This window comes from Micromys minutus (assembly GCF_963924665.1).
Source record: "Micromys minutus genome assembly, chromosome: 9".
NCBI classification, from domain to species: domain Eukaryota; kingdom Metazoa; phylum Chordata; class Mammalia; order Rodentia; family Muridae; genus Micromys; species Micromys minutus.
In genome coordinates, this window is record NC_137978.1 from 67,410,527 (window position 1) to 67,435,449 (window position 24,923).

At 45.9% G+C, this 24,923-nt stretch overlaps 3 protein-coding genes across 5 annotated transcripts; 1 reads left to right on the forward strand and 2 right to left on the reverse strand.

Moving 5' to 3' along the window:
• Positions 1 to 312: 312 nt before the first annotated feature.
• Positions 313 to 4,481, reverse strand: CPTP (ceramide-1-phosphate transfer protein). The gene is made up of 3 exons (XM_080920840.1): positions 4,191 to 4,481; positions 2,103 to 2,325; positions 313 to 1,868 (listed from the first exon to the last, which is right to left on the reverse strand). Exons 2-3 carry the CDS (start codon positions 2,222 to 2,224, stop codon positions 1,340 to 1,342), a joined length of 651 nt encoding a protein of 216 aa, XP_080776966.1. The 5' UTR covers positions 2,225 to 2,325; positions 4,191 to 4,481; the 3' UTR covers positions 313 to 1,339.
• A 110-nt stretch (positions 4,482 to 4,591) lies between these two features.
• Positions 4,592 to 22,012, forward strand: INTS11 (integrator complex subunit 11). The gene is made up of 17 exons (XM_080920572.1): positions 4,592 to 4,727; positions 6,704 to 6,801; positions 7,273 to 7,346; positions 9,420 to 9,648; positions 18,624 to 18,722; positions 18,800 to 18,834; positions 19,112 to 19,250; positions 19,464 to 19,528; positions 19,990 to 20,179; positions 20,314 to 20,397; positions 20,628 to 20,717; positions 20,799 to 20,961; positions 21,051 to 21,158; positions 21,243 to 21,304; positions 21,378 to 21,520; positions 21,589 to 21,718; positions 21,812 to 22,012. The coding sequence occupies exons 1-17, from the start codon at positions 4,700 to 4,702 to the stop codon at positions 21,875 to 21,877; spliced, it is 1,803 nt and encodes a 600-aa protein (XP_080776698.1). The 5' UTR covers positions 4,592 to 4,699; the 3' UTR covers positions 21,878 to 22,012.
• Positions 16,480 to 24,798, reverse strand: PUSL1 (pseudouridine synthase like 1). Of its 3 annotated transcripts, none has more exons than XM_080920573.1 (8): positions 24,680 to 24,798; positions 24,411 to 24,468; positions 24,087 to 24,274; positions 23,789 to 23,938; positions 23,538 to 23,708; positions 22,786 to 22,840; positions 22,554 to 22,716; positions 16,480 to 16,638 (listed from the first exon to the last, which is right to left on the reverse strand). In XM_080920573.1, the coding sequence occupies exons 1-8, from the start codon at positions 24,754 to 24,756 to the stop codon at positions 16,544 to 16,546; spliced, it is 957 nt and encodes a 318-aa protein (XP_080776699.1). In that variant the 5' UTR covers positions 24,757 to 24,798; the 3' UTR covers positions 16,480 to 16,543. The 3 variants fall into 3 exon arrangements, with proteins under 3 accessions (XP_080776699.1, XP_080776701.1, XP_080776700.1); XM_080920574.1 differs by lacking the exon at positions 16,480 to 16,638 and adding an exon at positions 22,063 to 22,318; XM_080920575.1 differs by lacking the exon at positions 23,789 to 23,938.
• Between the last annotated feature and the right edge of the window lie 125 nt (positions 24,799 to 24,923).

Sequence of the window (24,923 nt, forward strand, 5' to 3'; positions counted from 1 at the left end):
CTTTTCTCACTTGCAAAATGGAGGTAATGCAGATCTCATAGTGTGTGATTAAGATACATCAAGGGCAGATACATGGCATACTCCTTCAGTCCTGACTGCTCGATGAACAAGGCCCTTTAAGCCTTCAGGATTGGGGAACAATGCTTCAGTCTTATCCTTAGGGTTAGCTCCCTCCCCACCCATATAAGTATTTCTGTTCTTCCCCCACATAATCAGACACCCGAGACAGCTGTGACCCATCCCAGAATGCTATCTATACCCAATCATGTAGGTGTAATTTATTTATGTTGGAAATACTACATATATCACAGTTCTTAAAGAGATATGCCCCAAAGTTTCCATTTACACACATCACCTACACTGAGAACACTATCCTACGGTTTAACATTAAGATCCAGTGGGACAGACAGCTTAGGGTCTTATACTCAGCCATGCTGAGTATGGCCATCTGTCAGACAAAGGGTCTAGCCTCCTTCCACAAGTCATGTCCTAAGTCACCTGGGTACTATGGCAACAGGAGCAGCAGGGCTGGGTTAGACAGGCATGGTTTGGCCAGTTAGTATTCACATCTTAGAATCTTGGGGGTGCATGTGCTATAAGAAGCCACTTTCAGAAGGCTGATGGTACTGTGCTGGAGAAGCTGTGAAGCAAGCTGTACCTAGAGAAGCTTCAGTTATCCGTTTCATATAGTTTCCATTTCCAAGGAGACAAGAGGCTGTTTGGTATGTAGAGAAACTAACAAGGAAGCAGATGAAGGGCAGAGAAAAAGCCTTCAGTACTTATGCCACTGCCAGAGGAACTTCATTTTACCAGAGGACAGCTTTTGGAATATGAAGGGGCCCCAGGCATGTAGGCCCAGGGCTGTTTGCCTGGCACCAGTGCCATGTCTGAGGCTCAAGATGGGCATAGTAGGATGATATACATTGGCTGGGCATGTTGGCTGTGGGGAAGACAGTTCCTGGGTCCTGTGTCCTTATACCATTTCAGATTCTATACATGAGAGGTAAAGCAACCTTGGGTTGTTGCATATACATGACCCCCCCACCCTCTCTTCTTCATTTGCCATCTGCACTTCAATCCTGCCTGACTGAACACACACATAACTAAAGTGGAGGGCAAAACTGGAGTTCAACTGTCTCATCCTGGACCAAAAGGATGACTAGCACCTGCCTTTCTTAATTCAGCTGCCCACCACCTTTCCTTTCACAGACTGTGGCTCTCGACAAGCTCAGCTTTCAGGGGTGACAGTAGTATTCAGAAAGCACTGCTGTGGGAGTAGTCCCAGGCTGCCCAAACCCAGTTCTGAGCAGGGGAAGTATACACAGTATGGTTAGCACTACTAGGGTAGATCTAGCAGGGAGTGCTCAGCATAGAGCTTCTGGGAGATGTTATACACATGCTCAATGAAAGGCAGCGCCTCTCCCAGCATCTCCACTGCTTGCTCAGGGGACCCCACATTCATGCCTTCAAGGAAGACCTTGCGTGAGGGCAAGGCACAGAAGGCCACAGTGACAGCTTGACGTACTATCCAGGAGTGATAGGCAGCCAGTGTGGCACTGTAGGCCTCACTGCAGAGTGTGGAGGTACGAGCATCCTCAGAGCTGGTGCGCAGGCCTTCCAGGAACAACTGTAGCCAGTGCAGAGCACGATGTAGGCGCAGCACAGTCCGGCAACCTGAGTTAGGGTATCGGGGACGGGAGCTGTGATCCATGTCCAACAGTTTATTGCTCACCTCGTGGGCTACCATGGACTGCAAGCTAGTGTAGTGTTCAGACTGTGGGCCGCTTCTTAAATGTTCCATGATCTGCAGCTTTGAGACCACATCCTTGGAAATGAATGAGAAGACAGCCCCCAGGCTGTTCAGGAACCTGTGAAAGGGAAGTATAAATCTGAGACTCTACTCACACTGGCAGCAATCCTGCTGTACAGGGAGGAATCCTCGAGCCTGCCAGAGCACTTGTCTGTCTGGTGGCAGGGGTAGGAAAGCTGGACAGAAACAGTCTGCTAGCTGGTTCCATCCTCCTAGGCCACGTGGGATACAGATGTCCCATGTAGACTCTGGCTGGCAAAGCTGCTACCTTCAGCAGCCCCAATAAACGCACCTGACAAGCCCCTTCCAGCTGTCAATGTAGTGGTCCAGCAGCACCTCTTCCTTGTCAGTAAGACACTGCTTGAAGCTGACCAGGACAACTTTAAGGTTGAAATCTCTCTCTGAGCTATCCATCTTCCAACTTGAGCCAAAATAGTTTCACACAGAACTTGGAGTCATCATGCCGAATTTAGCTTATTCTGTGGTCCATTTTCTCAGGAAGTGATTGGGAAGATCTGAAAGAGATAGTGTGGTGCCAAAACTGTCTTCTGAGAATCATGGTGAAGTTCTGTCCCTTTAACCTGAGCGCCTTCACCAGGAACCACAAGCTTTTCCATAAGCCAGTTTGACACTGCTGTGCCTTTGGATCCTGTACCCACAGACCTTGACACAGCTGCTCCTTGCCTTTTAGGCTAGTAATATGTTCCTGACCTGAGACTCTATGACTGCACAGTTGGCATCTGCTGTTGCTTCTTGCACTTTTTTTCCCTCTCCCTAGAGCATCTGTTTCATGCATTAGGAGAATGTTTCTAAAAGTTAGGCACAGTCCTAAATCCTGGCCACACCTGGACCTCACTGTACCAGGCCAACATTCTGATGCAAAGTTACCCCAAAACAAAAAACAGGGACTCTAAAATAACAAGTGATTCTTACACAAGGGAAGGGTGGAGAATTGGCTAGACAGGCTTTCCTTTACTTTATCAGGGGTGAATCCCCCAAATTAAAGTAGAGGCTATGGGTTCGCATTTGCTAGATAGACAGATGGATACTTCTGTTGTTGAAATGGTGTATATCCTCAAAAAACAGGGCCAAAGGTCATACCTCATACAAAGGATTGCTACAAGTCCTCCCACTAGCTCCAGAGAACATTCTGAAAGTGGTCTAAGATAAAGGCCTTAAGGTAAGGCTGGGCTCTGTATTCTGTAGGCAATTTTACAGTCACTCTACAAACCTAGTCCCCAGGCTTATTTATATATATTTATTTCTTTTTAGTTGTGGGGACTGAGCCTAAGGGCCTCTTGTATGCTGGACAGAGAGTAGCCTAGGCAGGCCTTTAACTTTCTTTTTTGTTTTTTCAAAACAAGATTTATCTGTGTAGCTCTGGCTTTCCTGGAGCTCACTCTGTAAATCAGGCTGTCCTTGAACCCAGATCTGCCTGCCTCTGTCGCCCAAGTTCTAGGATTACAGGTGTGTGCCACCACCATGACTTTTACTTTCAGTCTTCCTGTCTCCTGATTAGCTAGAACTACAAGCTTGTGCCATCATGTTCCTTTTGTGTTCACATATTGAATGGATAACTTGAAGCACAAAGCCCGTACTTTTTCTGCTATCTTAACAGTTTTGGATACCTTGCCTTGGTGTCCAGGTTCAACCCTGTGGGATGTAGCTGCATTACATTTATGTCTAACACTTACCACTAGTTCTGGAGATTCTTGTGTCCCTTAGTACTGGATCCCTGACTTAACCTCTGCAACATTAGGGCTTCACAAATCCATCCCCATCCAGTATGCAACATTTGTGGGCAGGCTTTTTCTTTCCTTCACACAGTCTTATGTCTCAGTCCGTCAGCCCTGTGAACGTGGTCTGTATGTCTCCCCATCCATGTAGTGGTGATAGGGCCTCACGGGTTGGCCTGGGTGCTGTCACAAGTTCCAGACTTAAAGAGATGGGCTCACCTTGTGTTTAGGTGTCAGGGACTGCCCTGCGTGGGCCTCAGAAAGATGGCGACGCCCAGAATCTTGCGATACACCCTTCTCTCAGGCCTGTTTGCTGTCCAATTGGTAAATCGACTCTGTGGTCCCCCTACAGTTCATTTTGGATCACCTAACAATCCTGCGGCCAGGTCTTCCTGCCAGAGCCTGAGCCAGAAGCCAAGTAGCCAGCCTCTTAGAACTGTCCGCGGTGAACCGGAAAGAACAGGAAGGAAGGGTAGCTCACCAGCTCCCGGAAGGTGATGTAGAACAACACCTCTAAGCCTCTCTCAGAAGATCAAGCCAAACAGGATGGTCAGCCGGCCGAAGGCCCACAGGCTGGCACAAAAGCACATAGACCTAGGCGTAGCAGTGAGTCAGGGTAGTGCAGAAAAGTCTGCAAATCTCACCTGAGATGGGTTCCGGTGGTGGGGGAGTGGTGGTCTCTACTCCCGCGGAGGGCAAAGGGTGCAGTAGAGGCCAACAGTGGGGAGGGTTGATACAATTAGGCTTCGGTGGAAGACGAAGTTTTGCCCGTCCCTTCCGGTGGTCTACAGAGACGTGGCTCTGCTGCCTAGTTCACGTCAGGTAAGGGTCCCCATCCCTACGTTTTCCCTCCAAGCTTGGAACCTGCGGTTGGGCAGAGACCTTGCGCTGCAACCCAAACCCCAGCCTCTGCCCCGCCCTTCCTTTCCACGCCATCCCAATTGGTTACTGGTCAACCAATTAGAACTCGGCATATCGGCTTGCGTTTCCGGCTTGAGGACAGGAAGAGGGAGTCTTGGCCGTTGCGCCTGCGCGCAGTGTGTGGAAGTCGCGGTGGCTGGGCGTAGGGTTTAATCGCGCGCGACGTCTAAAGCTTTCCTGCTGGCGGTGCGCGCGAGCTGTGGAAACGTGTTTCGAGACTGCCTCCCTGACGATGCCTGAAATTAGGGTCACTCCCTTGGGTGAGTCTGAGTCCTAAGCATCTTCTGCGGCGTCCGGCCAGTCGGGCCGGTCTCTTCATCTCCATAGCCGTCTCTCAGCTGTTCGTCCCAAGGAGCGGAAGGCAGAGTAGAACACGGGTTTGATTCCTGGGCCTCAAGCTCGATAGGAGTTATGGAGGAACAGCTTCTGTACCTCGTCTGCTTAAAGTGGTTGTGAGGTGAAATGATTCTTCGGCAAGTGTCACCTGTCAGTGGTGTTAAATCCAGCACAGAGCTCGTCCTGGTGACTTTATTTGGACTGCTGTTTCAAGACCTCTCTGTATGGGCTTCTTTCTCACTTCTGTCCGTACTTCCCCCCAGTGCTTTCATGTTCAGGTTGCTTACTATCACCCCTCAGATCAGTTTTTGTGTCTGGTCTATCCCAATTTTTAAAAAGTATTAATTGTTCATTGTAGAAAACATAAAGCCCCAATAGCATAGTATGGCTGCAAAGGAGAAAACAACCGTTTGAAATCTGGGGTTTCAGAACCTCTCAAATGTCCCTGGGTTTTTCTTCCTTCATGTGTGCAGGGGGTTGGAAGCACCTTTTTATTCATATAATCTGGGTCTCTTGGCTAGAACTGAGAGTCTTCCTCAACTCACTGCATCACAGGGCATTAGCAGGAGCAACTTCTCATACTAAATACCTCCATCATCCAGTCTAAACACTAATTAGCTTACAAGATCAAGCATATTCATTGACCTGGCTCCCCAACACCTACCCCCACTGGGAAAGGTTTGTTTTCTGCCCACAGTTCTGTAGCTTTGGGCACAGCTATTTAATCCCTAGGTAATGTACTCAGTGTCTAACTGCCTCGTACTCTCTTCAGTGTAATTATGCTCTAAGCAGAGATGTGTGGACAAGGTGGTGTCCTTTGCTCTCTTGTCTTCTTTGTTTTCTTCTTGTCCTTTTTTCCTGGAATTGTAGGCCTCTTTGGGAAGAACATTTGCTAGTGCCAAAGAACTGAGCTTTGTAATTCAAAAACTTTGGCACCATTCTTGGTAGTTGTGTGACTATGGGTGCCTGTGATGTCAGGAAACCCTTGTAAAAGTGCAGCCATTCCCCTTCTATAAATGCTCTCCACATTTCAGGTACTATGGGAAAGAATACTAAAAGCTTTCTGTCAGGGAGCACACATTTTGAGTAGACAGGAGCAGGCCTGCAGAAAATTCTGAGGTTGATGACTCCTCCACCTCATTGTAGCTGGCTGCATAAGGAAAGCAGACTGGGCCATGGCTGGTCACCACGATATTTGTAGTGCTGATGATAATGGCTGGTGCCTGCAGTTGGCAGGTGGAAACTATAGGATCCAAGATGGCCACAAGGCTGTTTGTTGTTTTCATACTGCTGTTGAGGCTTGGACCATGTCTCTCTCTCTATGGATCTGGATCCCAGGAGAGATAACAGATAACTAAATGGGGAAGATTGCTGTGTCCTATGTGGTTTGTATCTTGGACTGAACAGCTGGGATGGTTCTCCCATTGAGGCTGAGCTAGGGGTTCAGTGGTATGGGGGTCTGTGCTGCCCACTGACCAAAGTGTTGCAGTTATTGGCCAATCCTTTTTATGGCTGGCCTAAGGCCACATGGATATGGCACCATTCAACACTGGAACTCAGGATCCAGGCCTCAGCTTCTTCAGGAATAAGGTCATAGAGGGTCAGGGGTAATTTGACTAAGGTCTTGGGAAACAGCAGTAATGTTCTACAGAGCACTGGCTTGTTTCTGTTCAGTGCTAGGGACCACAGCCAGTTTGAGATGTGCGGGAAAGCATGGTGGGTGAGGACATGTGCCCCAAGCATAGCTCCTTGTCTCCCCATTGTGCATTTCCCTGACCTGTGTGTGAAAACAGTAAGAGGTTCAGTGTAGGTCAGCCCTTGCAGTAGTGAGGGAAGGAGGCTTGGGGAAGAGAGGGAGGAGCCATGGCCTTGTCTCTTACTTGCCCTTTTCTTTGAGTAGGAGCTGGCCAGGATGTAGGCCGCAGCTGCATCTTAGTCTCCATTTCGGGAAAGAATGTCATGTTGGACTGTGGGATGCACATGGGCTACAATGATGATGTGAGTACTGTGGACGGGTGGTCCAGAGGGCAGCAAGGGCCACAACTTACTTTCTAGTCATGTTCTTTCTATCTAGCCATGCTAATCCTGGGGTCTTAGGGGATAAACCAGGCAAGTGGGCAGTAGGAGCTTGCTATAACCCTAGACATCTATATTCATGCAGTGTGGGGATGGGTGACCCTGAACACAGTACTTAAAAATTAGGGCCCAGCTGAGATAGGCCTCTTAAGGATTCTTGAGTCTGGTCTTGATTGGACACTTTCAGCTTAGGTACTTGCTCAGATAGTAGTTTGTGAGGTCAGCTAGTAGCTTGACCTTTCCATGAAGTTATAAACAGGCAGTGGCCTAGGTGACACCCACCAATGTTCTCTGATCCTTTGCTGGGGTCACTCCCTGGGATACACAAGTCTTGCTTTCAGGAGACCCTGGGTAGCCTGAAGCATTCCAACTTTTCTCTTGTCTCTTCATCAGAGGCGCTTTCCTGACTTTTCTTACATCACCCAGAGTGGCCGTCTGACCGACTTTCTCGACTGTGTAATCATCAGGTAGGTTTGTCATGTTTTTGATGGTCCTTTTTTGTACATTGTTATAGAGGCCAAAGGCCATGTGTGTTACCCAAGCTACATTGTGGGTCACTCTTGAGGATGGTCATAATCTACTCAGAGCCAGGAAGATGATTTTACCTATTGATTGTGCTCTCAAGTGTCATGAATTAAAGCCTAACAGGTGCCCCAGGAAGTAGAGAACTGGCCAAAGTAGCCAGTACCAAGATGTTCTAAGTGCGGGGCCACTGCCTGAGATGATGAGTGTAGATGACTCCCTGAGACCCTTTCCCACTAGCATCTAGCGCCCGTGACTGCACCCTCACCAGTTCCTTCCCATTTTACTAGCTAAGTACATCTGGGCCTCTCTGCTTGTACTTCTAACCAAGCTTCAGTTTTCCTCTTCCCTTGCTGTCTCGAGTGCTAAGCTCTGCTGCTCACACTGGCCATCGCTGACGTCTGATTCAGTTCATGGTCTAGCCTCCAACTGCCACCGCCACAAGCTGGCAGAGCTGAGTGAGGGGAGACACTTTGTTTTCTCTTTGGCTCCCATTCTTAATGTCCTATCCAGATAGGCTGCCCAAACCCTTCCATAGTCCCTGTTGTCACCCACTCTGACTGCAGCACTTCCCTTCAGCACCCACCCTGCTGCTGTCAGATAGAGTGGTCCTGGGCCTGAAGCAGCCCATCTGGATCTCTCACTCCCCACCTGCTGTGGTTTCACTGACCCCATTCTTCCTGCTTAGGGTATTCCCAGGCCTTGCCTGAGCCGTCTCTACCAGACAAGCTTCCTGACTACCTGACAGATAGTTTTTCCTGGTATGGTGTTCTCTGGCCTGCCTTAGATTTCCTTGACAACGTGTCACTGTCTGATTCAGACCTGACTCAGATGGTGTGTGATTGTATTTGTAGAAGGCCATAGACAACCTCAGGGTTATTTTTCTTTAGTCATCATTCCCTCTGTGGTTTGTGGTCCTTCCCCTGCTGCCCTCTGAGACAGGATTTCTTTGTATAGCTTTGTCTGCCATGTCTTATAACTCACTCTGTAGACCAGGCTGGCCTTGAACTCACAGAGATCTAACCTGTTTCTGCCTCCCAAGTGCTGGGATTAAAGGCCTGCTTCACTATGCCTGGCTATTGAAGATTTTTTTAAAAAAAGATTTATTTATTTTTATTTTATGTGTATGAGTGTTTTGCCTACATGTATGTACTATAAACACACGTGCCTGGTGCCAGTGGAGGCCAGAAGTGGGTATTCAATCCCCTGGGACTGGAAATATGGGGAACTGAACTAGTGCCCATTACAAGACCAGCAGGTGCTCTTAACTACTAAGTCATATCTCTAGCCCTTTTAAAAAATCTTATTTTTACTTTTGAGATTTATTTGTTTTTGTTTTATGTGTATGGGTTTATTTCTGTGCACCACTTGCATTCAGTGCTCCCAGAGGCCAGAAGAGGGCATCAGATCTCTTTGGAGCTAGAGTAACATGATTGTGCGGGTACTGGCAATTGAGCCGAGATTCTCTGGAAGAGCAGTCAGTGTTCCTAACTTCTGAGCCATCTCTCCTTTTAAAATTAATGTATGTGCGTTTGTGTGTGACTATGGGCCCATGGAGGCCCAGAGGTTTGGATTCCCATGGATCATTGTATAGGTGATGGGAACTGAACTCATGAACTGAAACGGGACTCTCTACGACAGAGAATGAGTGCTCTAAGCCTCTGAGACTTCTCTCTACTCCATTTTTCTTTTTTATATTTTGTAGATAGAGTCTCATGTAGTACAGGCTGTCTTAAACTCCTAATCCTCCTGTTTCTATCTCCCAAGTGTTTGGATTACATGTATGTGCCACCATTGTCTGTTCTAATTCAGGTTTAATTATTAATTGCATATTGTTGGGCATCTAGACAATTCATTTGGGAAAACTGCAGCTTTTGTGTTTTGTTCATTTTGATCCTTTAGTATCTATGGGAGTGATACACATTAGGCCTCAGTAAGGGAGTGGACCATAAGCTTAGGGCTGTGCGGGATGGCTGGAAGAGGGTGGTCTCAGGCTGACTAGTGTCACATTCCCCCAGCCACTTCCATCTGGACCATTGTGGGGCACTCCCCTACTTCAGTGAAATGGTGGGCTACGATGGGCCCATCTATATGACCCATCCTACCCAGGCCATCTGCCCCATCCTGTTGGAAGACTACCGCAAGATCGCAGTGGACAAGAAGGGCGAGGCCAATTTCTTCACTTCTCAGATGATCAAAGACTGTATGAAGAAGGTGGTGGCTGTTCACCTGCACCAGACAGTTCAGGTCAGGATCCCTGCCCCACTCCACACAGAGTCTGGAATTCCCTGGGGTCTTAGTCTCAGGCCATCTTATCTCACTCTTACGCCAAGCACTGTGGAGTCACTAAGAAACAACAGTATCCAGTAATACTTGACACTTAGCTTGGGAGAATATATGTGGTGTGTTTGTATGTTTATGCACATGCCTATGTAGTCAATGCTGTTTTCCACCTGACTCTGCCCAAGCAGAATTCCATAATCCAGGCTGCCCTCTTCCCTCCTAAGGGAGAGATATATGCAACTTGTTGGGCATCATGGTCTATTATTTGGTAAGGAGGCAAAGACCAGACAACTGGATGAACCAGTCTGGGTGAGTACCCAGTCACAGGCTATGATAATATATAGGTCAAGGGAGGAATGAAGGATTTTTAAATAGCCAAGTGACAGGTTAAATTTAACAAAATTCCCCAGAAATTATGTCTGTTTCCCATTAGAGTTTTTGTTTTGCTTTATATATTATATTTATATTTATATGTTACTACACCATCCACACTTTTAGTTTTTAAATGTCTTGCTTGATTTTTGAGACAGAGATTCACAGTATAGCCCTGGCTGTCCTAGGACTCTGTCTGTAGACAGACCTTGAACTCAGAGATCCACCTGTCTCTGCATCCCAAGTGCTGGGATTAAAGGTGTGTACTGCCTAGCTAATTTTTAAAATTTAAAAAAGATTTATTCATTTATGTATTTTATGTATATAGTATTTTGTCTGCATATGCATCTACACACCAGACAGCATCAGACAGTTGTAACCTTCCATCTGTGTGCTGGGAATTGAATTCAAGATGTTTGGAAGAGCAGTGAGTACTCTTAGGCACTGAGCCTTCTCTCCAACCCCAAGATTTTAATGGTGTGTCTTTTTTTTTAAAAGTCAAAATTTTTGCATGATACTATTACTTTTTATATTTTGTTTTAAGTTGACCTTAACTACCTATGTATATTTATATATACATATTTTTTTTCCTTAAAGAATCTCATATATATTTACAATGTTTGATTATATTTTCCCCCAAACCCTCCCAAACACATCCCAATTCCAATTTTATGTTAAAATCCCTGTTGAGAACTGGAGAGATGGCTCAGTGGTTAAGAGCACTGAATGCTTCTTCCAGAGGTCCTGAGTTCAATTCCCAGCAACCACATGGTGGCTCACAACCATCTGTAATGAGATCTGATGCTCTCTTCTGGTGTGTCTGAAGACAGCTACAGTGTATATAATAAATAAATAAATCTAAAAAAAAAAAAATCCCATTGAGTCCAATTAGTATGCCCATGGAGTTTGAGCCATTAACTGGTAACTTACTAGTGGCCACACCTTCAAAGAAAAGTGGCCTTCTTTCCCCAAGCAGCTGTCATTTGCTAGTGGATCCTCGGCTCACTGTGAGCCTTGTGAGTCTCTCCATAACCCATGTTGGAATTTTGGTTATCAGGTCCACATCCCGTGCAGATGATCACAGTTGCTAAGAGTTCATGAGTGCAGCAACCATGCCATGTCCAGAAACACACTTCACTGTGTTCTTCCCAATCCATGGCTCTTACACTCTTCTCTCTTCTTCAATGTTCCCTGAGCCTTGAGTGTCAGGAATGTGATACTATTTTATTGCTGGCATAGTGGCACATGTCATTAATCCTAGCACTTGGGTGGCCTGAGGCCATAGTGGGGGCTCTTTCTCCAAAAAAAAAAAACCAAAAATTACTTATGTATATGAGTGTGGGCCTGAGTTATATATGTGAGATGGTGTTGAATCCTTTGGAAGTGGAGTTACAGATATTTTTGAGCTGCTGTAGGTTGCTGGGAACTGAACCTGGATCCTCTGGAAGAGCAGTAGTGCTCTTGACTGCTGAGCCATCTCTTAGCTCGCACATACCTTTGTTTGCTTGGGTTTTGGGACTGGGTTTCTCTGTGTATCAGCCCTGGGTGTTCTGGAACTAGCTTTACAGATCAGGCTGGCCTTGCCCTCAGAGCTCGACCTGCCTCTCCTGTGCTGAGATTAGAGACATGTGCCACCACGCCCAGCCACACATAATTTTGAAATTTGGGTCTTTTAGGAAGTATATGGCTTTTTTTTTTGTTTACTTTGAACTTAACCTGGTTAACTAAGATCACTGGATTTGTATTTTATTATTTGTCTTGCCTTTTTTTTTTCATTGTTTCTTAAAATTCCTTTCTTTTTTTTTTCTTAGTGACTATATACTCTTAGAATTAAAATTACTTGGAACCTTTTCCTTTTTTTCCGAGACAACATAAAAATCTTAGAACATCTTAAAATTTACAGCTGTCCTGGTTTATTATTTATTTTTGAGACGGTCTCATTTTTGTTGCATGGCTAGAAGAGAAGTTGCTATGTAGAGCAGGCTGGTTTTGAGTTCATAGAGATCTTCCTGCCGCCATTTCCCAAGTGCTAGGATTAAAGGCATGCACCACCATGCCTGGCTCTTTATTATTATTTCTTTGTGCATGTATGTTGACTATGTATTCACGTATGTTGATTCTGTTGATAGGGAGAGTGAATAAGGGAGGGAAAGTAGGGGAAGAAAGGGTGTGTGTGTGTGTGTGTGTGTGCGCGCTCACTGTTGGCTTTTTCAGACCATGTTTTGCTATGTTGTTGAGGTTGGCCTCAAAGTGATGTTATTTCCTGCATTAGACTCTTAAGCATTAGGACTATAGGTGTCTGCCATGTCAGGTTGACTCTTATTCTAATCTGCCTACTGAAACTCTGTGGTCTATGTCACCTTATTGTAAGGACTCCTCTGACAATCTAGAGAAAGTGACCAAAGAAAGGTACATGCACTGTTTTTATGGTCTACTACCAGGGTATTTGCCTGGGAGTCTGGTAAGAATAGAGGTTTTACTGGGGTGCTCAGACTAGTAACTGGTCCCAGTCCCATCATTCTTTTGAGTTATCCCTTCCATGGGCATATAGTGTAACCGCTGCCCTGAGTCTTGACTTCCTGGTGATGCCTAGCTGTCTACTGCTGACCTTATGAGAGTCAAGCCATCCTGGAGGTAAGCTAGCTGCATGGTGCTAATGTTCAAGGAGTTTTACTTTTGGAAGAGCTCTCCAGCTGGAATTTTAGAAACTGGATTCTGTTTTTTCATGCATCTGGGATTTCTGGTGGGAAAGGTCTATTCTGAAGAGTCCATTTTAAAATGAGAAAAGTGAGGCCTGGTCAAGAGTTGGGGGATACCTCTGTGTAGTGAGAATTCTGAAATTTTGGTTTCTTTTAAAAGCACAGAAATATTATATGAATATGTTTTCATTTTAATCCCTGGGTGGGGATCTGAAGTTGCTTTGGACTGTCTGAAGCAGCTGACTATGATTTGCACAGGCGTGGTTTTGTCAACTTCTCAGCTGCAGATAGTTTTTGTGATTGCATGACATTTGGAATTCTGGGAACTTTTAGGACCCCAAGAGGCACTGCAATCCCAGAGACAGCCCATGATGAAATAAGGGTTAAAATGGTTGATGCTCCTGGGGAGGGTATTGATAATGTATCATTAAAAAACATTTCAGGCTGTTCCAGTTTTCCTAACACAGGACACAAAGGACATTGAGATTACAAATTTATAAGGGGGAGGGGTACTGCTAACATACTAGTGGCTCTACCCTTAAAATAGTTGACTGACAAGCCTATCTAGGTAGAGCAATGGCCCTTAACTAAGTAAAATTACAGGCACTGGAGCAGCTAATACAAGAGCAGCTGGAGGCTTGACATACAAAAGAATCTACCACCCCATGGAATTCCCCCGTATTTGTTAGGAAAAAGAAACTTGCAAAGTGGAGAATGCTAACATTTAATGGCAGTGAATAGAGTAATTCAACTGATGGGTCCATTACAGCCTGGATTCCTTTACCTTCTTTATTACTTCAGACATGGCTTATGATAGTAATTGATTTAGAAGATTGTTTTTTTACTATCCTCTTGCATGAGCAAGATAGAGAAAGTTTTGCTTTTATAGTACCCACTTATAATAATGTTCAACCTGTAAAAAGGTTCCAGTGGAAAATTTTTCTAAAGGAAATGTTAAACAGTTCAATTTTGGGGCTGGAGAGATGGCTCAGAGGTTAAGAGCACTGACTGCTCTTCCAGAGTCCTGAGTTCAAATCTCAGCAACCACATGGTGGCTCCCAACCATCTGTAATGAGATCTGATGCCCTCTTCTGGTATGTTTGACAATGGCTACAGTGTACTCATATATAATAAATAAATAAATCTTTAAAAAAAACAGTTCAATTTTATAACATTATTTTGTGCAACAATTAGTATAAGTAATTTGTAGGCAATTTTCTCAATCCATTATTTATTATTATGTAGATGATATTTTATTGGCTACTTCTGACATAGATATTTTAGAGAAAATAAATTTAAAGAAACAAAGAATTTTGCCATGTTTTTTGGGGGGGGGTGGATTATAGACTGCACCTGAAAAATTACAGAGAGGAGATTTTATTAACTATTTGGGTTATAAGTCAATGAAAATCCAGTAATAAAAGGTATAGATCAGAAGAGATAATTTGTAAACTCTTAATGATTTCCACAAATGGGAAATGTTAATTGGCTATGGTCTACCATTGGATTAATTACTCAAGAGTTTAGTAATTTGTTTCAGATGTTACAAGAAGATTTGGACTTAGTTGAGCAAGATGGTTAACAGCTGAAACAGACAGAGTTAAGTCTAGTAGAACAGAAATTGTAAGGTGCCTATGTGAATTGCATGCATCTCAAACTTGACTGTATTTTTGGTTATTTTGCTTTTAATTCATTTTTCCTACTGGGATCATTATTCAAAGTAAATATTACTGAATGGATTTTCTTAGTACATAAACAAAGTAAAATATTAAAGCATCACATAGAAAAAGTTTCTGATTTATTCACAAAGGGTAGAAAAAAAGACTACATCAGTTGTCAGGAACATACCTAGCAGAAATCGTAGTACCTTTTACTAATGTTGAGATTATGTTATTATGGGTGAGCATTGAAGATTGGCTAAGAGCTTGTAGTAACTATTTGGGGAAAATTATAATGGCAAATATTCTAAAAGAGCCTTCAGTTTATAAAAAGAACTAATTCAAGTCTTCCACATCTTTGTAAAAGAAATGCCAATTCCTGAAGCACCTATATTCTATGCTGATCCAACTAAGTATGTAAGAAATGGCAGGCTATAAGTCAGACAAAATGAGCAAAGTAATTCAAAGCCCATATACTTCACTTTAAAAAAAATCAGAGCTGTATGCAGTTCTCATGGTATTAAGAAGATTTTTCTGACTGTCATAATTACTGACTCTAAATAGCAGAAATATTCTAATGTTAATGGGAAAGGAACAACAGCAGCTGAGAGACACTGGGTTATAGAAAAAACTGGAATTAAATCATGCTATATACTATAAGAATGTGTTGACATCAGAATGGAAGCCAATGAAAGTTTTGTATTGGGATGCGAGTTTGTTTATATTTCCACAGGAAATGAAAAGCTATGGATATGGTCAAAAGTGATAAAGATTAGAATTGAGCAGAGAGGTGTCCTGAAAACCTTGGCCACTGGCCAGAAAATGCTTATTTCAGATGTCTCTGTTCATAATTTCCCTCTATACACAGCAGTACAATTAATGGCTGAAAGTGAGGGAAATGTAGTGAGAATCCTGGAACTTTGGTTTCTCTAAAAAACACAGAAATACTATAAGAATATGCTTTTGTTTAATCCCAGGTGTGGTGCTCTAGGGCTGGTTCAGACTGTCTGCAGCAGCTGACTATGATTTGCCTCATGCCCTAGTAGAGGCATGGTTTTGCCAGCTGCAGATACTTTCTGCAATTGTGTTACATTTGTAATTCAGGGAACTCAGAAATTCAAGATGTTCAGAGGCAGGGTTGGTGGTTGTTGGCTATTCAGGGGGTTGGTTGTGATATAGTAGTTGTGCTCAAAGAAGAAACAAGAAGAAAGAAATTAGATTCACAGTCTCTCCTTCCTTCCCCCTCTCTCTCCACATCTTCCTCCTTCCTCTTTCCCTCTCTCCCTCTCTCTCTCCTTCTCTCTCACTCTCCTCTCCCCTTCTTTCTCTCCTCTTTAGTGATAGGGGGTGAAAGCAGGAAGATGAAGGGTGGGAAAAAAAAGAACTCACAAAGTAGCAAAGACCAGTTACATCCATGTGCTCTGGCCTATGGAAGACTACATGTTACAGTGTGTAGGAATCTTACACACACACTCTGGGAGACATTCCTTTTACCAGCCTTTGCATGGCAGACATTCCTGGGGAAATACAACACTATGTTTCAGGGTTCTGAGTCACTCAGCATGATTGAAGAAAGAGGGCCACTCAAAGATGAATTTAGGACTTGTTGGTAGCAGGGAGATCCGGCCTCTGGCCTAAATGTTCAAACCATCATACAAAAGCATATTTATTGATTGTTAAAGAAAAGTTGTTCTTTGGGTAAAACAAGACCCTCATACCAAAGCTCCGGTAGGAAAACACACCCCTGCAACTTTAGTCCTTGTTCTGCACTGTTTGCATTACTCATTAATGCAGGGTGCTCCAGGTGTGCCAGGATTGTCTTGTGACCAAAGTCATGCAAAGGCTGTAAAGCTCTTTCAGAAAAACAACTATAAGTCACAGAAAAAAGGCACTGTTCTTCACAAAGGTTTCTTCAAGATCTGAGTACTTTAATATTTACTCTTAATGTGATGATTCTATTAGAATTCCTACTACATCTACATACCCTAGGAAAGGGGCCACAGTAAAACAACAATGTGTGAATGTCCAATTTATTGATCCAATGAGAATTTTTTATTGTGGTTACGAACAGGGTATGGGTGAGGGGTTACTTGCAAGGAACCAGGGATAACTAAAAAACCAGCAGTATCATCAGAGTATATATGAAACTTCACTGGAGGTTTCCATCAAACTTGGAGGCAGCTCCACCAGCCAGGAACAGCAGGCCATTTTTCTGTGACAAGGTTCTGAAAGACAGTGTCAGGAAATCAGAAGATAAGGAGATAGGAAAGTTTAGGCTTGGAGGTCTTCCATAAGCTGTTTTATGCCAAGCAAGCTTATCCAGAAGTACAGCATCTTATTTTATTTCCAGGATAGAGTTAGCAGAAATTATCATACAATTGGAGGAAGTCAGCAGGAAGCTAATCAAGCACTCTTGCACAAAGAACACAAAAGCATTATAGACTGAACACAGCAGTCTTGGTGTATTGTCTTTTCAGGGGGGGAAAAAAAACAAGTTCCCAGGAACTGAAACTTTAACTTCCTTGAGGCCTCACATCCCACCCCAGACTGGGCCTTACCTAGTCTGTCCCAAAGCAAGGACATAGAACTAGTCCCTTTGGTTTCTTTCATTAGGGCCTCTGTTAAAACCTTGGATCTGTCTGATTCTCAACACTCAGTCAGATGATTTCTCACCTGATTTCTTCCCATAATTTGGCTGGTTAAAGTGTCTAACCCTAGAAACTATTCCCTTTTATACTGTTGGTGGGGGCTCTCAAGAATCTTCCAAACTTGTGTTCTTCCAGAATGTGTTCTTTCATTTCCACCCAAAACTCTGGGCCTCCCTGTCCTTCTAAGGGCAAAATTTTCAATTTGGAGGCAATTTCCTCTCTCTTTTTTTTTTAAGATTTATTTATTTATTATATATAAGTACACTGTAGCTGTCCTCAGACACACCAGAAGAAGGCATCAGATCTCATTACAGATGGCTGTGAGCCACCATGTGGTTGCTGGGATTTGAACTCAGGACCTCTGGAAGAACAGTCAGTGTTCTTAACCGCTGAGCCAACTCTCCAGCCCTGGAGGCAATTTCCTAATTCCAAAAAACACACCTACAACATAGCCCCTTTCCTTTGTTTCCTATGAACTTGTCTTCCTTGAAGCTCTTCCATGATCACTTTTCATGAGATGCACAATTCCAGAATGATAGTTATCCATATCCTTTGGAATACTGTCTGCTCCTATTGTTTGGGCTGCTTTCCCTTTGGCCTTGACAGTCTGTGCTGTGAGGGATCTTGGTCTACTTCTGAGTTAGCACTGGAGTTTGAGTTCTTTAATTCTTCCTGCCTATGTTTCTGGAGCTCTGAGTAACTTAACATTGCATCTTTTTCACTGTGGGCCTTCCATCATCCATTTTTCTGTTATATTTTATGCTGGATTAACATTTATTTTTGCTTAAGGCTGGCCTCATGCTGTTTCAGCCTTCCAAGAACTCAAGAACTGAGATAGCAGATGTCTCTATGTGTGGTGCTTCAACAGTGCATTCCTTGTCTTGACTTTATTCACTATGCTAACTTCTACTCAGTTCTCTTTTTCTTGAGGTAGGAATTAGGCTAGCCTTGAACCCATAGTGATCCTTTTGCCTAGCTTCCAGAGTGCTGGGATTACAGGCTTGTACCACCATACCCAGCTTTACCTATTGAATTCTTTTGTGTGTGTGTGTGTGTGTGTGTGTGTGTGTGTGCGCGCGCGCGCGTGCATACCTGTATAGGAGTGTATTTTTTAAAGATTTCTTTATTATATATAAGTTCACTGTAGCTGTCTTTAGACACACCAGAAGAGAGCATTAGATCTCATTACAAATAGTTGTGAGCCACCATGTGGTTGCTGGGAATTGAACTCAGGAACTCTGGAAGAGCAGTCAGTGCTCTTAACCACTGAGCCATCACTAGCTCCATCTATTGGATTAACTGGGGTTTCTGCAGTTCCTGGTTTTAGATTTTTTTTTTTTTTTTTTTTTTTTTTTGTAGTGTTTGGGGCTTATTTGTACTCTCAGTCTAGTCTAGAAGTGTGGCTTCTTAGATATTTAACCTGGTTTTGTTTTTACCATGCTACAACCCTTAAGCCTTAGACTTCTGTGAGAAAGAGGGACTGACTGGACAGGGTTAAGGTAATCATCTACTTCCTACTGACTTCCTGCCCTGCAGGCCTAAGAGCATTCTTTCTTCTGCAGGTGGACGATGAACTGGAAATCAAGGCATATTATGCAGGCCATGTGCTGGGGGCAGCCATGTTCCAGATTAAAGTGGGCTCAGAGTCTGTGGTCTACACGGTCAGTGGAAGTATTTGGCTTAAGTGAAATTGCTGGGAGTAGAAAGACAACTTTCTTATTGCAATTTTCATTGCCAGGGTGATTATAACATGACCCCAGACCGGCATTTGGGGTAAGTAGGGCTTTGTCTTACCATGTGGGGGCTTCTTGGGACTTGGTAGCTCTAAGAAGTATTATGGTGGGCACCTAAGTACTCCCATGCGGTGTGGAAGTAAGTACCTTTGGAAGTCTGGACTACAGGCTCATCTTCCCTGTTGTCTCCAAGTATGCTTTCATGACGTTTAACAGGCCATATAGTGGAGCTCATGCCAGGGGTTCGAGTCCACTTTGCCTTTTCCAATTCTGTAGTCATGGGCAATCTGTCATTCTCATTCCTACCTCTGCTCTAGGGCTGCATGGATTGACAAGTGTCGCCCCAACTTGCTCATCACAGAGTCCACATATGCCACAACTATCCGAGATTCCAAACGCTGCAGAGAGCGAGATTTCCTAAAGAAAGTTCATGAGACTGTGGAGCGTGGCGGAAAGGTATGGACTGTAGGGGGGCTTTGGTTGTGTGCCCACTTGGGCTACACTCTGGGCCTCCTAGAAGACTTTGCTGTGGTACCTTTGGTCACAATCTCTGGGTGTTGGGGGGTGGTTATGGTTTGTTTGGCACTAAGAAGATAGATTCCAGAGATGTGTTCAGGATCAGTAGTGTGGCTAGTAGCTCCTACCTGAACCAGCTTCACCTACCCCCAGGTGCTGATTCCTGTGTTTGCTCTTGGCCGAGCACAAGAACTATGCATCCTGCTGGAGACCTTCTGGTAGGTGCAAACAGGAAAATTCTACAGGTAGGCAGAAAAGGATGGAACAGCCTCCATGTAGGAGAGTAAATCATACTACCAGACACAGTGGAAATGTTAAGTCTAGGCACCACTGACTACCACTGGGTGCTCTATGTCTAGGACAAAGTACAGGTGGAGCTGTGCATCTGTTGGGACATCACACCTGAGCCATCATCTGTTGGCTGTATTGGCCAACATATGAATACTGAACCTCCCTCACATGAGCTTTGGGGACCCCTATCACTCCTATGTTTCACAGGTCACAAGCTAAGAGATCTGGCCTAGTGGTCACCAGGTTGATAGAAACAACACAGGGTTCAGATCAAGGTACACTGGACTCAGCCCTGGCCATAGCTACTAAGCTGTGCAGTAGAGGGCATAGGGATATGTTGCAGGGTGACTCTGGTCTCCATATACTGACTGGGTTGGTGGACACACAGGGAGCGCATGAACCTGAAGGTGCCCATCTACTTCTCTACCGGCCTGACAGAGAAGGCCAACCACTACTACAAGCTCTTCATCACCTGGACCAACCAGAAGATCCGGAAGACATTTGTCCAGAGGAACATGTTTGAGTTTAAGCACATCAAAGCCTTTGACCGGACATTTGCTGACAACCCAGGACCCATGGTAAGGCTCTGGCAATGCAGCTTCTCCACATCTGGCCTCCCAGTGGGGCTCTGGGAAAGACTGCTGGTCAAAGGTGTTGCGCTTATTGAACACCTAGGTAAGGTCTACTCTTCTGACCCTTGTCAACCCTGCAGGTTGTATTTGCCACACCTGGGATGCTGCATGCTGGCCAATCCCTGCAGATCTTCCGAAAATGGGCAGGAAATGAGAAGAACATGGTGAGGGTTTGGGACCAATTCCCAAAGTGGCTAAGAGGGCTCTTTATAGTTTTAGGGAATTGGAGTACAGAAGTGGCCTTGAACTTTGTGTCTTGACCCTATGATGTCACAGCCCAGGCTGAGTGACTGCCACAGTGGTTGGCTCCCTGAGAATTCATGTCAGGGGTTATTCCAGGATGTAGTGTCTATCCATAGGAGTCCAAGCAGCTGAACCTCATCTTTGCTTGCAGGTCATCATGCCTGGCTACTGTGTGCAAGGCACTGTGGGCCACAAGATCCTTAGTGGGCAACGCAAACTGGAAATGGAGGGGCGTCAGATGGTGAGTGCCTCCCTGTCCTGAGTTCAGCAGGCCTTCCAAGACTTGCTGATGCTAACTCTGTTTACACTTGTGATACCACAGCTGGAGGTAAAGATGCAAGTGGAATACATGTCATTCAGTGCCCATGCTGATGCCAAGGGCATCATGCAGCTAGTGGGACAAGCAGAGCCGGAGAGTGTGCTGCTGGTGCATGGCGAGGCCAAGAAGATGGAGTTCCTGAGGCAGAAGATTGAGCAGGAATTCCGTAGGCAGCTGGTGGGCAGGGAAGACCTGTGGGGTATTGTACAGACAAGGCTGGCAGCCTTGCCTGAGATTCTGTACTATTTTCCTCAGGGGTCAGCTGCTACATGCCAGCCAATGGTGAGACAGTGACGCTGCCCACAAGCCCCAGCATCCCTGTGGGCATCTCCCTTGGCCTGCTGAAGCGGGAGATGGTGCAGGGTATGTAGGGCAGACTGGGGCATAGGTCAAGGGAGGCAGGTAACTGGTGGCTTGTGTTTATTGACTGCATTCCATTCTTCACAGGACTGCTGCCTGAAGCTAAAAAACCTAGGCTTTTACATGGCACCCTAATTATGAAAGACAGTGTAAGTGTATAAACAGTGGTAGGGTGGGGATTGTATTCATTATTTCTGTGACCTGTTTGCCTTTGCCCCACAGAATTTCCGACTGGTATCCTCAGAACAAGCCCTCAAGGAGTTGGGCCTGGCTGAACACCAACTGCGCTTCACCTGTCGTGTGCACCTGCAGGACACACGCAAAGAACAAGAAACAGCCCTACGTGTGTACAGCCATCTCAAGAGGTGCGCCTTGGCCTTGCCCCACCCCTACAAGCAGGGTGAAGCAGGGATCTCACTTTGCCTCTCCTTAGCACCCTCAAGGACCACTGTGTACAGCATCTCCCTGATGGCTCTGTGACTGTGGAGTCCATTCTTATCCAAGCTGCTGCCCACTCAGAGGACCCTGGTACCAAGGTGCTTTTGGTCTCCTGGACTTACCAGGTAAGGTGGATAGGCATCACTAGTATTCCTGGAGACCTCACTTCCTTGGCATTGTGCTGTTTGTAGTGTTTAACTGTGTTCCCTTTCTTATAGGATGAGGAGCTGGGAAGCTTCCTCACAGCATTGCTCAAAAACGGCCTTCCCCAGGCTCCCAGCTGATATGTATCCACCAGTAATCCACCACTCTGGTCTCTTGCTGCTTCCCCTGCAGTAGGACCAGGGCTTTGAGAGGCAGGTGCCCTGAGTAAATGAAGACCAGACTCTGTCCTAGGGATAAGATCAGAGTCGTAGGCTGGCTAAAGTAATAAACAGGCCTTTTTGTTCTCTATGCCTTTTATTCCTACTCCCTTGCCCCAAGAAAACAGGGCTCCCAGAAAACTTGGGTTCTTACAGCTTTTGACTGCCTGTTACTGCGTGCCGGTCCCATGTTCAGGGTAGAAAGCCTGGGAAGATGGGAGTTGCTGGAAGGTAGGCAGGATGGCCAGAGCCTACATAGCTGTAGATTAATCTCCGCGGAACACAGTAAATGTTGGACAAGGTTGATAGTCTTGTGTGCTATGTGGCTTCATCTCCACTGTGTACCATCAGCTGGTTTCCACACTGTGAATACCATAGGGTTCAGGATGTAGGACCTTAGGTCAAAGAACTCTTCCTCCTACAGTTATCCCTAAAATTCTACCCTATCGACCACTTACTCCATGTACCTTGGATCCCTAACTGAAGTCATTTCTCCTACTGTCATTGGCTTTCTCATCTAGTACTGATTCCAAAATTTCCTCCCTTTAGTGAAGACCCAGCGTTGGGAAAGACTCTTTCCGATCCCATCCCCTCTTACCAAAGTTGTCATATAGCACTGACTTCAAGAACAGGCCATGGGCTGGGGCAACTCGAGCTTGATACTTGCCCAAGGGATCTTGACTCTCCAGAATCACTTTCACTTGTCTGGGTGCCAGAGTCCCTAGACCCACAGCCACCAGCACAGCTGTCATTCTCCGCACCTGCAGAAGAGAGCTCAGGTTTTTACAGATTCTGCCTGAGCCCATCCTAGGAGGGTTGAGGTAGCTTACCTGTCGATAAAGGAAAGACTGGCTTTCAAACTCCAAGGTCCAGAACTGCAGCCTCCTAGGAACACAGATAACTTTGAGGTCCAAGCTACAGGGCAGCCTCAGCCAACCTAGCTCACCATGTGGCCTCAGACAAGACAAAAATGCTGATTTAAAGGCTTATCCATCCAGGGTGGGTTCTTGCCTAGTAGACCACCAGTTCCAGAGGGGGTGAGAGTTTTGCATGACTTCCTGGAGTCTATATATATACCATAAAAGGAAACAATTATATAAGAGAGCATTGGTTAGTCTGTGCACAGAAAATAGCAATTGCTTTGGGCCTGCCTTCATGTGTTGGGGCTACAGTATGTATGCTGAAACAGGACACAGCCAGCCCACCTATCAACCAGCCAACCTCGGTGATGTGCTCTTGTGCCTAGTCACACCAAAATCCCTCTTCCCCTTGGAGCTGGTTCCAGGTGTGATGTTCTCAAGGTGAGCGGCTGGTTCCTGGTGGGAAGCCCACTAGGCAGTGCTTGAAGCAGAGAACTTAACACAGTGTCAAAAGTGGACTGGAACTACTAGCACCAGTGACATCTGCTACAAAGAGCTACCCTGTGCTCCCCACCCAACAGGAAGAAGACACAAGTTTATGGCTCACTTTCCAAGTGGACAACACCTTTCACCCTCTAGGCCCAATGGGTGTGCACATACCAGTTTAGCATCCTCTCACTTTTATTGGGGTATGAGAACTAATTTAACCATAGTCTTCTCACCTGCTCTCCTGGGGGAGAACAAATGGGCTGGCTAGGCCAGGAGACACAGCGGCTCTTCGTAGTGTTCGTACAGCATTTGTGACAGGGCTGCCAGCAGACTGGAAGGCACTAAAATCATGTGTCCCAAGGAGGTGCTGGGCAGCCTCCTGCATGGCGGCTATATCCAGGTACCTGCAGAGCCAAATTAGCATTGGGGAAGGCCCAGCCAGATAGATGGTGAGCCACTTTCTTCCCATTTTTAGCTCACTCACTCTGTCTGCAGAGCCCAGCATACATTTTGTTCAAACACAGGCAGTTGATTAGGCCAGGAGCAGCCTGTGGCCAGACGGTATAGGTAGGTTCTGGAGATAGCTGTGTGGCGAGCGTGGAAGTCGTTGGGGACTCGGAAGGCCTTCAGTACACTGTGGCAAGCAGATCTGGCTCATCCCAGGAATGAGTCTGACCACCTGTCCATGCAACACTCTGGAAATCTCAGCCTCCCACCATAGTGGGTTGCGGGGTGCAACAGTAAAAGACAAAACCAGAACCATACAAAGTCCCCGGGCTCACCGAATGGCCGGATGCTTCAGGTGGGTGTTGAGGACCTTGGTCACGACCTCCGGGGAGAAAGGTGGCAGGCCTGGGCGGCGCTGGATGTCCAGGTGTGCCGCGTTGCTCAGGGCATGCACTCCGGCATCAGTGCGGCTAGAGATAGTGAACCTGACGGGTTCGACTGAATTCAGCCGCTTGGCAGCCTCCTGCGGGAACGGTACAGGCAGGCTGCCACGGCGATGGCCAAAACCCGTGGGACAATACAAGGAGCGTGGGCAGGGAGTGGAGCTGCCGACTGCTTCCCAAACCGGTCATCGCTCTAGCCTAGCGATAACAGCTCACCTCCAGGAAGTTCTGTACCCCAACAGCGCGATGATTACCCCTCACGGCCGCAACTCCACTGCGGAGAGAAACAGGAAGGAATTATCTGTAGCGTCTGTGGGAACTGTCCCGCCTGGGATCTTGGTCCCTAGGCGCGTTCGTTCCGTACAGGCTCCTAAAATTTCGCATCCCAAGACCGTGCGCCCAGACTGCCGATCGTGCCCTGGCCGTCTCGCGGACTTTCCGCGAGGTCGAATGGAGAAAGCGGAGGTAGTAGTGGAAGAACGTACTTGAAGTCAGTGCCCAAGTACTGGAAGAACACAAGGTAGCGGGCACGCACGGAGCCCACCGCCCCGCAGGAACCCATATTTGAGCGACGGGCGGGCGGGGCGGTTGCACGTGGCTGACGGTCGACCCTGCCCAGCTGTGACGGCGCCTGCGCACTTACTCGGCCCACCCCGCCTGAATGAGAGACGGAGGCGGGACCAAGCTTAGGGAGCGGATGCAAAGTGCTATCTTTTGGGCCCAACTATG

What these genes read in the sequence shown, in the direction of transcription:
- PUSL1 (XM_080920573.1), bottom strand. Translation starts at nt 24,756, where the DNA reads ATGGGTTCCTGCGGGGCGGTGGGCTCCGTGCGTGCCCGCTACCTTGTG. An exon ending in TACTTGGGCACTGACTTCAA is followed by an intron (nt 24,469 to 24,679) that starts GTACGTTCTTCC and finishes TTCTCTCCGCAG; the next exon opens with TGGAGTTGCGGCCGTGAGGG. An exon ending in TGCTGGGCTCTGCAGACAGA is followed by an intron (nt 23,709 to 23,788) that starts GTGAGTGAGCTA and finishes TTGGCTCTGCAG; the next exon opens with GTACCTGGATATAGCCGCCA.
- CPTP (XM_080920840.1), bottom strand. Translation starts at nt 2,224, where the DNA reads ATGGATAGCTCAGAGAGAGATTTCAACCTTAAAGTTGTCCTGGTCAGC. An exon ending in AGCTGGAAGGGGCTTGTCAG is followed by an intron (nt 1,869 to 2,102) that starts GTGCGTTTATTG and finishes TCCCTTTCACAG; the next exon opens with GTTCCTGAACAGCCTGGGGG.
- INTS11 (XM_080920572.1), top strand. Translation starts at nt 4,700, where the DNA reads ATGCCTGAAATTAGGGTCACTCCCTTGG. An exon ending in ATCCTGCTGGAGACCTTCTG is followed by an intron (nt 19,529 to 19,989) that starts GTAGGTGCAAAC and finishes GTGGACACACAG; the next exon opens with GGAGCGCATGAACCTGAAGG. An exon ending in CCCTAATTATGAAAGACAGT is followed by an intron (nt 21,305 to 21,377) that starts GTAAGTGTATAA and finishes TTTGCCCCACAG; the next exon opens with AATTTCCGACTGGTATCCTC.